The sequence below is a fragment of the Nicotiana tabacum genome, chromosome 1 (assembly GCF_000715075.1).
Source record: "Nicotiana tabacum cultivar K326 chromosome 1, ASM71507v2, whole genome shotgun sequence".
Classification (NCBI taxonomy): domain Eukaryota; kingdom Viridiplantae; phylum Streptophyta; class Magnoliopsida; order Solanales; family Solanaceae; genus Nicotiana; species Nicotiana tabacum.
This window is the reverse complement of record NC_134080.1, coordinates 211,213,790-211,225,982: the sequence shown is the minus strand read 5'-3', so window position 1 is coordinate 211,225,982 and position 12,193 is coordinate 211,213,790. Positions and strand designations below refer to the sequence as shown.

Here is a 12,193-nt window from a genome sequence, read left to right as displayed (position 1 = left end):
TTAGTAATAATAAAATATTATTAATTCATTTGTGTACACATTCGCGTGACACGATTACAATTTCTAAAAAATAAACACTCGTAGTTTGCTTTAGGCTCGATTTAGACTAGTGTTGTGATTACGTATACATTTCGCGTAACATAATTGCGAATTTGATTCTAAAAAGTGACTTGAGGGATGCGTTCGCGCAACTTCAACCAAATATTTCTTAATAAATAGACAAAAGCGTTATTAATCGTGGACACGTTCGCGTGACATGATTTTGACGCGCCAAAAGTGTTATTAATTATGTACACGTACGCGTGACATGATTCCTTACATGCAAAAATAAAACGAATATACGTACGCGTTATTCGTTTCAAGACAATTCTATAATTACAAATAATCAAGCTAAAAGTGGTTATAAAAGCTAAAATTACACAATAAGTTTAAAACGTGTAATAAGTCAGATAATTAGGCCAAGTATAAATTGTTAAGCGACCGTGCTAGAACCACGGAATTCGGGAGTGCCTAACACCTTCTCCCGGGTTAATAGAATTCCTTATCCGGATTTCTGGTTCGCAGGCTACAATACAGAGTCAATCTTATCCTCGATTTGGGATTCGAACCGGTGACTTGGGACACCATAAATTATCCCAAGTGGCGACTCTGAATCTTTAAATAAACGAATCTCGTTTCGATTGTCCTTTAATTGGAAAAACTCCCTTATACACTCCTTCTCGGATGTGTAGTAAAAAGGAGGTGTGACATGCAGGAGAATTAATAAGTGTAGTATTTTGTTACTCCCTCCGGTCCATAATAAGTGACCAATTTACTTTGGGCACACCCATTAAGGAAATACTAAATTCTAGACGAAAATAGTTATTTTGATTAAACTACCCTTCATTAAATGTTGCACAATAGTGATAGTAGCACTTACTTCTCTTCTCAAATGTGAGGAGTAAATAACTTTTTAGGAAAGTACATAAGACTAATTTGGAAAAACAAATTGAATTTTTTCTTGATTATATAAATGGAAACTTATTTTGGACCAAAAAAAAAATTGATCACCTGATGGTGTATTGAATAGTGAGCTTACTGCCCAAAATTCATCCCAAAAGAGGGAACAGAAGCTGCACATCCCAATAAGGATTTCCTTTTTTCAAAGATCTCCATAGGGATTACAATCTCAAAAATCTCTTCTTTGACACGAAGTCACCTTCTTTCACACAGTCATGCAAATTGGCCTGTATATGAATTTTTTCCGGAGTTAGAAAATTAACCCTAACCGTATGTATAAAATTTGACCCTAACCAATGTAAATAGGAGGGAATGGGCCTTCATGGTTATTTACATGTTGAAATTAAGAAAGTGTCTTTTAAGATCTTTTATGTGTAAAAGCAAATTTCTCATTTGTAGAAAAAGAGATAATGTCGTAAAAGTAAAAACAAGTTTGTAAAAACCCACAAAGCCATTTGACCAGTATCCAACACTATGAATGCTCGCAGGACGACATGAAGTCCTTGCATAGATTTTCTTTTCTCTATCAGTTTCAAGAAAGAACTTGAGAATAGTGACAGATTGGAACAGATTTACATAAGGTAGATTTACAACTACTTATTTTTCATAAATAGGGCATATATGGGGCAACAGCTAAAGCTCACCAGACTTGCAAAACCTATATCTTTCCCTTGCTCTCTACTCTCTTTAAGGAAACATGATGCCATAGAGGAATAAGAGTCAAATGACAAACCTTCTTTTTATTCGCAAAACATCTTGTGCGGTCGTCAAGCCTGTGGTATGAGAAGACACGATCTGAAGACCAGAAGCTTACACTGAAGATGCTGCACGATCAGATTCTATCATGGATTTAATATAGAATTCACCCGCCTTGTATGAGGAACTCACCATTGGGCCAGAAGCCACATACCGAAATCCCTGCCAGCAATTCAGGAAGATGTATCATCCTATCAAAAACCAAGGCATGTAGGACCTATGTACGAAATAAAAAAGGAGGTCATAAAGAAACCATTTCCATGCCGAGTACACGATAGTTCTCAAAGGCCTCAGGAGTTATGTATTCTGATACAGGCATGTGACGCTTCGTTGGTCTCATGTACTGACCAAATGTCATTACATCAACCCCTGCTGCTCGCACCTTCTCCATTGTTTTAACAACTTGGTCAGGTGTTTCCCCACAACCCAACATTACAGACGTCTTCGTCAATGTACCAGCAGGAGCGCAGTCCTTTGCCATCATCAGAACATCCATGGACTGCTTGAAGTTAGCACGATGATCTCGTACTACACGCTGAAGCTCTTCAACTGTTTCAATGTTGTGAGCAAAAACATCTAATCCGGATTTTGCAACTTTCTCAACGCAGCCAGGGTCTCCTCGAAAGTCTGGAACTGCAGGATGAGAACAACATCAATACATGACTTCTAGTGTCGTAAGGTCAAAAAAGTAAATAGATTCTGGGTTATCAGAAGGAAAAGGAAAATTCTTGGTAATAGATTTCTGAGAAGCTTGAATATGTAACGATAACTTCGATCATGCTAAGTATGTAGACATAGTTACAAGTTCATATGTCCGATATGTCACTTCTACTATTGCTTTTCTTTGAATAAAACTTCCAGAATGGAAGCGGAAAACAGCAGTTGGACAAAAATGCTAGTGTGAACATTAAATGTTAAAATTCATGCATGACCAATGGCAACTAGATTTCGTTGTCAGATTACCTAATTAACTGAACAAAAGTATTTTTCGCCAAATTTTTTGTGTACCGCCAATGGCAAAGTTGGAGAACACACACTTAAGAAATTTCCGGCAAGAAAATACTACTGAAAATCAAATGCTTTAAAAGCTATAGGACTTTGAAGAGAAGTTGTAACCACCCACAGCTTCTCAGTTCATATATTTCCATTTTTCATTTAAACAAACATGTTTCTAAATATTTTCTTCCTCATTTTATTTCTATATTTCCCATAAAAACATTTTATGACACTGAAATGGAGCCTTACACCTCCTTCAGGATTTGAAAAAGTTAAAACAAGGTTAAACACTTCTCTAAGTGTTACTTGGCAGTCAAAGATAATGCATCAAAATAAAGTATCAGTTTTGATCATATTTCAAATGTCGAAGACAAACTGAGATGTTAAAAATCTTAGACCCATATCAAACATGTGGGTTTCATGCTCGATGAAATTTCATGGTTCCTATTGTTAAGCTCCTTTATCAAGAGATTCTTAGCCACGGCAATCAGCTTATTCAGATGCTTGAAAGGGCATAGTTGGGATTTCACAGACCTTATCCATCGGAAACCAGATCAGTTGTCATTCTATCAGCCTAAAAGGAGTTATTTGCTTGGTCGCAAACTTCTTAGAAACCATCAGATTAAAACATAAACCCAACAAGCATACAGACTCCACTGCCATAAAATCAAGTTTAAAAAAAAAAGAATAAAAGCATGGAACTCATACCAAGTGCTTCTATGAGCATATTTGGCTTCAAGGCTTTCAACTTCTGCACTGTCTCAGCAAAATGACCGCTTCCTTGATCAGGTAGATCATCACGGTCAACACTAGTAATAACAACATAATCCAGACCCCACGAAGCAATGGCCTCGGCCACATTGGAAGGTTCACTTGGGTCTGGAGGGGGTGGAGTGCGTGATGTCTTCACATTGCAGAATCTGTTAAAAGGAGCAGAGATCATTAAAAGGATCATTCGCTTAGATTGCAACTTACTTCTCTCAAAATCCAAACTAGGCTACTCTAAGAGGTCTCCCCTAACCTTTCCGAATCCTCGACGGATTATATAAACTGCGAACTGGTGGACTAGGAGAGGAAAAGATGAGCTAACTACGGTGCATCTTTCTTAAAAATTTTCCTAAAAGAGAGTGCACCCACACTCTTTGCCACATCAGCATCCAGGGGGTAGTGGCTCTCAAAGGCCCAAGTTGAGGGAGTAATTAAGACCACGAATAATTTAGGGTTGTAACTAATAATCCCTGTCAAGTTTACCAAATACGATTTGCCTAAGACCTAACTATGTATAATCTCTATGACAAATTCCCTAATATAAGTTGCAGAAAGCACCAAAAGCACGTAAAGTTTCACAAAAGACCATAAACATCTATTACCTTTACTAACAACCACTACCACCTTTGCCTACTCCTCTCACATGTCCAAACAACCACAATTACTAGTCTACTACAAGCCTTTGCTGCTGCCATGAAATCTTTTTTTTCCCCTCATATTTACGACAACAAAGCAAGTAATAGGTGCCCATAAATTTCCACAAAAAGCATAAAAGACAAAGAAAGAACAAACGTAACCATGCTTATGTCTTCCTTTAAAGTTCCCCAACCCCAGCCCTGATGCAGCATTTTCTTTCCTTTTGCTCTAAGTGCCAATTTGCGAATTATGGTGAGTAAACATAATTTATCAAAATGAATTTTAGATAACAGACATATTATAAAGATGCAATCTTTACGTATCTTCTACTGCAAATAAACCAATTTTAGCAAATAAGCTTGTTTTTCAGCTCTCTGATTCTTGAAAGAGCAATAAGTTAACATATCTCCTATAGTCAATCGAGTCAATTAATAATTAACATAAGAAAGACATCAAGTACCAAAAGCACTAATATAGATAAAATAATTTTACTGCCAACTATGGGCTCTCGCTATCATGAGTGAACACAATTGAGGGGGGAAGACCATAAACACCTCGGGCAAAACCAGAATTTGACGTTGAGATTCGCCAACTTAACTCTTTGATTTCACCAATTACTCCTCGTATTACATCTGACTGACTTTCACTATATATAACAGGGTATTCTCTCCTTTCATAAAAGAACAAGTAAAAAGATCTTTAATGCTAAAATCCATCAAATTTATCTATCAACACTCCACCATACCGTAATCCCAAACTAGTCGGGGTTGACTATATAAGTTTGTTATATCCGTTTGGCTCTAATCGAGCCCATTTCGGTTCAATCCAACTCCAAAGTCCCAATGGGAAAAGGAAAGAGCATTCATTTCCAATGCATTCATATACTCCCTCAATTACAGTTTATGCGACACTATTTCCTTATTAGTCTGTTCTAAACACCACTTGCTTAAAAAGACATATAGCTCTTTCTTTCTTTCTTAAACTCCGTGTTGAGTTAAACTATCACACAAATTGGAAAGGAGAAAGTATAAAAGTATAGTAATAAGCATCACCTGCAACCTCGGGTGCAAGTATCGCCCAGAATCATAATAGTAGCGGTAGCAGTACCAGTTTCACCACCTGACCAACACTCTCCCAAATTAGGGCATTTCGCTTCTTCACAAACAGTGTGCAGTTTCAATTCCCTTAATTTCTTCTTAATATGCGTGTACTTCTCTCCACCAGGAATCGCTTCTTTCATCCATTTCGGCTTCGGCAGCGGTTTCTTCTTCGTACCTACCTCAACGGAATACTCGTTTTCCGATTGCAGCCTTATAAAGTCGCCTAGCGTCGGTGACTCGGCGGCTAACCGATGGCGTAAGCCTTCTAGGGTTTGAGATGGAGAAGTAGACGTAGGCGTTGGGGCGGAGGAAGAGAAGAATTGAGGTAAGAGAAAGTGGTGGTGGTGGTGAGTCCGGTGACTGGATTTGAGTGATCGGAAAATGAGAGTTGTGAAACGGGAATTCATTTCCCGGCGTAATTGGATGTTTTTCCGGTGCCGGAAAAGTTGGATTCGATTTTCTCAGCGGAAAGGAGTTGAAATTTCCGCTTCACCGTTTCAAAGGCGTTGGTAGTTGGTAGGGGTGTCAAATGCTTCGGTTCGGTTCTTTCGTAAAATTTTATATTATACCTATTTTTCGGTAATAGAATAACGTATAACTAAATTGACACTTACCTTACCAATCATATCCGTTTCTCTTCGTTATTAGTACAATTTGATAAATTTTTGATATCTTTTTAAAATGTCACTTAAAAATCACTAGTTGAAGCAGAATGCAACAACATTCGTATTTTTATAGGACTCAGCAAAACTCTCGAGATATTTTTACTATTTAAAGAGTGATGAATTAAGAAAATATGAAAGACGGGCAGAGTATAGAGTCAACTATTTTACAGCAGCATAAAAGAAACTAAGCAAAGACAAAAAAAAATATAAATCACACGAGTGAAACGATATTAAATAAGCAGGGACTCAAGAATAAAGTTTATAGAGGATTAAATATTAAAAATATATATATTTAAATCATACGAAAGAAAAATTATGACGTTATAGTTTGCTACTCATAATCGGTAGAATACCTTGTGTCTTGCTAGTGAATATGCTGGAAATAATTTAGTTTCAATAGTCGTATAATAGGTTTGTGAATTAGGATTTTGAGTTTAATTACTTGTTGGCTTGTCATAATTTCAAGGCCCAAGAAAAACTTTAATACTTTATTATTTTTAAATTTAATATATAAATATATTTTATTCATGTAAATTTATTCGGTACGGTTCGGTATTTTTTCGGTTTAATTTCATAAAATTAAAAACTTATCCTAAATATCGGTACGGTTATAAATTTATATAAAAACCTATGGTTTTATTAAAGAAAAACTAAAAATCGATTCAATGCGGTACGGCTTGGTCGGCTCTTAAATATCCATTGATACCACTGGAAGTTGGTTGTCGCTGGGTAGTTGAAAAGAGATTGGCTCCTTTTATCTTTTCTCTTTTTTCTCAAAAAGAGAGAATTTTGAAATTTGAATATTAGGAATTTAGGATACTCGAATGGATTATTTTAATTATGATTTTTTTAAACACACTTCTTAATACTATTTTTATTTAGTTCATTAGGAAAAAACTAAATTTTCTTAAAATATTTCATATCTACATGTATAAGTCACCATGAGTAAAAATTACTCATCCTTGAACACATCTTCCCAGATTAACAAATTTTCTTCGTGTGTATATTACTCGTAAGAATTTATGACCAAAGTTAGATGCTTTGACTCTGTTAATTCGGACGCGTCAAATTTTTTTAATTATATTGACCACAACTCATGAAATAGTTTTAATTTTGTATTACTAATCCCATTCTATTCCATATAAAATAATATATAAATTTTCGCATTACATAATGTGGTGATAGCATCAACCAAACGGTGTACTAAATAATGCAGTAATCATTTTTCCTTATGCCATTAGCCAAATGTTGTATTATCTAATGTGGGATTTAATTATACTATACAATTGACCAAATGACTCTTAAAGATTCATGTTAAGGTGAACTTTTACGATTATTCTATCTATTATCACCATAGAATCGTTGTCTCCAATCACCACTGTCAACCCCCTCTAGCATCAACTACCATTCACATTACCACCAACTGCCCAATGCCGGCTTAAGGGTGAAGCGGATGAAGCCACCGCTTGAGGCCTCAAAATACAGAAGGCCCCAATATTATTATTACATTATATATAATATGGAGTAATTTATAAATTACCATTTAAGGTTACAAAATATATATTTTTTATTTTTTGAATTTGGTTGAAACTATTCTAATGAGTGAGTAGATTATAGAAAATTTATTTGTATTTTATTATTTAGTACGAGATTTGTCCCTTTCGTTTCATTTTCTTATTATCTTGTTGTTATTATTGCTTGTTGCTACTGATTTCTTTTCATCTTTCATTAAGCCGGGGCTCTATCAAAAATAACTTCTCTATCTCCCTAGACCCTACTTGTAAAATTATACTGAATTTGGTATTATTGTTGTTGTTCATTATTACTATATTTTTTCACATTCCTTCTTCAACTCTAATTTTTTCTTCTCTAGGCACAACAATTTCATGTTTTTGTTTCTGACCATTTTCTTTTCAAATTTTAGCTCTTCTGAATTAGTTATTATTATTTTTATCTTGTTTGATTGGTCTATTGATCATAAAGTAAGTTTTTTTGTGGCTCATTAGTCAGTGGTATATGAATTTTATGAAATAAGCTTAGGGGCCTTTTATTATGGTTTGGCTTTAGGTCACCCAATTCATTGAACCGTCTCTTCACTACTTCTATCAATAGGGGTGAGCATTCGGTCGGTTCGGTTCGGTTATTCGGTTTTCGGTTTTGTATAAGTAGTAACCGAAACCGAACTGAAATAAGTTCGGTTCAGTTCGGTTATTCTACTTTTGGTTCGGTTTTCGGTTTGAACATTATCATATTGAACTCCTTCTATGTAATAATACGACTGGCAAATTTGTTGATTTTTCCCAAAACTTCGAAATTGTTGGAAATATTGTGTTTATAGAAAAAAATAGACTAAACTTTGCACACTTTATGGATCATAAAATTCAAACATAGTGTAAATTACAACTCTGTGTGAAATTCTCCCGGTATCTATCACATATGCTATGGAAGTTTTAATAGACTGAAAGTCGTTAAGATTGGAAAGTTGATGGACTTACTTAATTAGGTTGAGTCTTTGATAGATTGGACCTAATAGTATTAATTTATTACCTATAGGCTTAGCCTATATATAACTTAAAGAACATATATGTTAATAATTCGGTTTTTCGGTTAACTGAACTAAAAAACTTAATAACCGAAAACCGAACCGAAAAACCGAAATTTTAAAATTTTAAACCGAAACCGACCGAATAAACCGAATAACCGAAACCAAAATAATAAAAAAATCGGTTCGGTCGGTTTATTCGGTTCCGACCGAAATATGCCCACCCTATCTATCACCAATCACTTCCATTAGTGCAATCTGTTGGGGAAACGTGTCAAGATAATAGAAAGAAAAGGATATTTAGGAGAGACAATAAATTGCACAAGACAAGACAAGATTTACGTGGTTCGGTAATTTTTGCCTACTCCACGGCCACACAAAGAACAGCTCTTTATTAATTGAAGAGAGAAAGAAGAAGTTTTGGGATGTTCTACAAATGAAAATGTAGACCCCTATTTATAGGCATTTGAATGCCCTGCCGAGGTAAGCGCTTACATCATAAGAATGTCGATGTAAGCGCTTACATCATAAGAATGTCAAGGTAAGCGCTTACATCACAAGAATGTCGATGTAAGCGCTTACATCATATTTTCATCTCTTTTTGATTTTCCTTTCTTTTGTCTACTTTCACATACAACAATAGGTTTGCTCCTATCAATCTCCCCTTCAAACCTATGTAACATCAAGAAAGAAAAAAAAAGATTTGCTATTCTCTGGTGGCGCCTTCACGCTATCAGTCTTGAAGACTAACTGAGGCAGTGCACAGCCTCAGTTTCTCAATACCGACAACTTTGGTTAACATGTCTAACGAGTTCTTTGATCCTGGTATCTTCTGCAGGGAAAGAGTTCCTTCGTTTATCAACTCTCGGATATGATGATACCTCAACTAGATATGCTTCGATCCTGCATGAAACACTGGATTCTTGGCAAGATGAATTGCACTCTGGCTATCGCTGAAAAGCTCACAATTGTCCTGCTCTTTACCTAGCTCTTCAAGAAAATTCTTGAGCCAAATCATCTCTTTTCCAGCTTCTGAGATTGTACTCTGCTTCAGTGGTAAATAGAGCAACACTTTTCTGAAGTCTGGACATCCAACTAACAGCAGTACCACCCAAGGTGAACACGTAGCCCGTGGTACTTTTTCGACTATCCAGATCGCCGCCTAAATTTGCATCAGCAAAACCTTGTAAGATAATATTGCTCTTTTTAAAACAAAGTGCCATACCTGAGGTGCCTTTGAGATATCGCAATATCCATTTTACACCTTCCCAATGCTCCTTTCCTGGATCTGACATGTATCTACTGACAACTCCAACTGCATGGGCTATATCAGGTCTAGTGCAAACCATATCATACATCAAACTTCCTACTGCTGAAGCATACGGAACTTTGGACATGTACTTCCTTTCTTCATCTGTCTTAGGTGATTGGTCCTTTGACAGATTTAGATGGCTTCCGAGTGGAGTGCTTCTGGACTTTGCATCATGAAGACTGAACCTGCTTAGTACCTTTTGTATGTACTTTTCTTGAGACAACTTTAAGGTTCCTTCCGACCTGTTTTTGCTAATCCTCATCCCAAGCATTTGCTTAGCTGGTCCTAAGTCTTTCATTTCAAACTCCTCCGCCAGTTGTTGCTTAACCAAATTGATCTCATTTATGCTAGATCCTGCAATTAGCATATCACCAACGTACAACAGTAAAATAATATAGGATTCATCAAGATTTTTGATATAACTGCAATGGTCTATCTCACATCATGTGAAATCATTTTTATGCATGAATCCATCAAATTTCTTGTACCATTGTCGGGGAGCTTGTTTCAAACCATACAAACTCTTCTTCAACTTACACATAAGGTTTTATTTACCAGAAACTTGAAAACCTTCAGGTTGCTTCATGTAGATGTCTTCTTCAAGGTCATCATGCAAAAAAGCAGTTTTAACATCTAGCTGCTCCAAATGCAAATTTTCTGCAGCTACGATACTTAGCACCAACCTGATAGTAGTTAATTTGACTACAGGAGAGAAGATCTCGGTGTAGTTAATTCCTTCCTTCTAATAAAAGCTTTTTACTACTAATTGTGTTTTGTATCTCTTCTTACCATCATGCTCTTCCTTAACTCTGTACACCCACTTGTTCGGCAATGCCTTCTTTCCTTTTGGTAACTCCGTAAATATCCATGTTTTATTTTTTTGAAGAGAATTCATCTCTTCTTTCATGGCTAGCTTCCACTTATCAGAGTCTATCACCTGCATTGCTTCAACAAAATGCTCTGGTTCTCCAGCATCAGTAAGAAGTAAATAGTGAAGAGAGAAAGTTAACTTATCTAGAGCATTCGTGACTCTTTTAGATCTCCTCAATGTAGGTTCATGAGTAACAGAATCTGAATTTGATTCAGGTCCTGATTCCAGATTTAGTTCTGCATTTGATTCTATCTCTGGTTCCGGTTCTGGTTCTGATTCAGGTTCGGCTTCTAGTTCTTCTTCAAATTCGGCTTCTGGTTCTTCATCTTCAATTTCAGAATCAGTTGTAATCCCTCTAGCCACTTCATTTTCTGAGATTTCTTCTAACTCAACTGTTTCAGACATTGTCTGTTTGCTGGTGTTGGTTGGTTCTACTTCAAGCTTATCCTTGTACATCATATTTTCATTAAGTGTGACATTCTTGTGTCTTAGGATCTTTCTATTCTGATCATCCCAAAACGGATAACCAAAATTATCATCACCATAGCCAATAAAGAAACATTTCTTTGCTTTAGGATCAAGCTTATCTCTATCATTAGAGTTTACATGCACATAAGCAATACAACCAAAAAATTTCAGATGTGAGAGAGTTACCTCCTTTCCTGTCCATACCTCCTCAGGAATTTCAAAATTCAGCGGTACAGAGGGTCCCCTATTTATGAGGTAAGCTACCATGTTAACAGCATCAGCCCAAAAATACTTCGGCAATCCAGAATGTATTCTCATACTTCTGGCTCGTTCATTCAGGGTTCTGTTCATCCTCTCAGCAACACCATTTTGTTTCGGTGTTCCAGGAACTGTCTTGATCATTCTGATCCCATTCTCCGAGCAAAATGCTTTGAACTCTTGGCTATCATACTCTCCTCTATTGTCAGACTTCAGACGTTTTAACTTTAGACTTGTCTGATTTTCAACTTCAGCTTTCCATCTTTTAAAGATAACAAACACATCAGATTTATTTTTCAGAAAATAAACCCATAATTTTCTTGTGGAATCATCAATGAAGGTGACATAATAGCGTGAGCCTCCTAGAGAAGTTACAGGAGCTGGTCCCCACACATCTGTATGCACTAGTTCCAGCTTCTCTTTCTTTGGCGTCCTTCCCACCTTTGAGAAACTAACTCTCTTTTGTTTCCCGTAAATGCAATTTTCGCACAAACCTAATTCAACATTTTTTAGGTTTAACAACTTCTTTTTGGATGCCAAAAGCTTCATTCCCTTCTCACTCATATGCCGAGCCTCTGGTGCCACAATGTTATATCACGACCATGATCAACTGTTGCTATAGTATCTCTTTCTATTGTAGTTGCATACAGTGTTCCCCTTTTGAAGCCTCGTGCCACAACCAAATTCCCTTTGGTTATCTTCCACGATCCGTTGCCGAATGTTGTTGTATATCCTTCATCGTCAATCTGACCCATAGATATCAGATTTTTCTTGAGGCCAGGAACATGTCGTACATTTTGCAATTTCCATAGCGTGCCTTGT

General features: G+C 36.3%; 1 protein-coding gene across 2 annotated transcripts; it reads right to left on the bottom strand.

Moving 5' to 3' along the window:
* Positions 1-921: 921 nt before the first annotated feature.
* Positions 922-5,805, bottom strand: LOC107774824 (lipoyl synthase, mitochondrial). 2 transcript variants are annotated; one of them, XR_001645598.2, is made up of 5 exons: positions 5,208-5,805; positions 3,460-3,671; positions 2,009-2,388; positions 1,733-1,917; positions 922-1,226 (listed from the first exon to the last, which is right to left on the bottom strand). XR_001645598.2 is itself a non-coding variant. In XM_016594474.2 (4 exons), exons 1-4 carry the CDS (start codon positions 5,660-5,662, stop codon positions 1,810-1,812), a joined length of 1,155 nt encoding a protein of 384 aa, XP_016449960.2. In that variant the 5' UTR covers positions 5,663-5,805; the 3' UTR covers positions 1,392-1,809. The 2 variants fall into 2 exon arrangements, 1 of the variants encoding a protein (XP_016449960.2); XM_016594474.2 differs by lacking the exon at positions 922-1,226 and having other exon boundaries at positions 1,392-1,917.
* Between the last annotated feature and the right edge of the window lie 6,388 nt (positions 5,806-12,193).

What these genes read in the sequence shown, in the direction of transcription:
- LOC107774824 (XM_016594474.2), bottom strand. Translation starts at nt 5,662, where the DNA reads ATGAATTCCCGTTTCACAACTCTCATTTTCCGATCACTCAAATCCAGT. An exon ending in TATGCTCATAGAAGCACTTG is followed by an intron (nt 2,389 to 3,459) that starts GTATGAGTTCCA and finishes CTCATCCTGCAG; the next exon opens with TTCCAGACTTTCGAGGAGAC. An exon ending in GTGTACTCGGCATGGAAATG is followed by an intron (nt 1,918 to 2,008) that starts GTTTCTTTATGA and finishes AATTGCTGGCAG; the next exon opens with GGATTTCGGTATGTGGCTTC.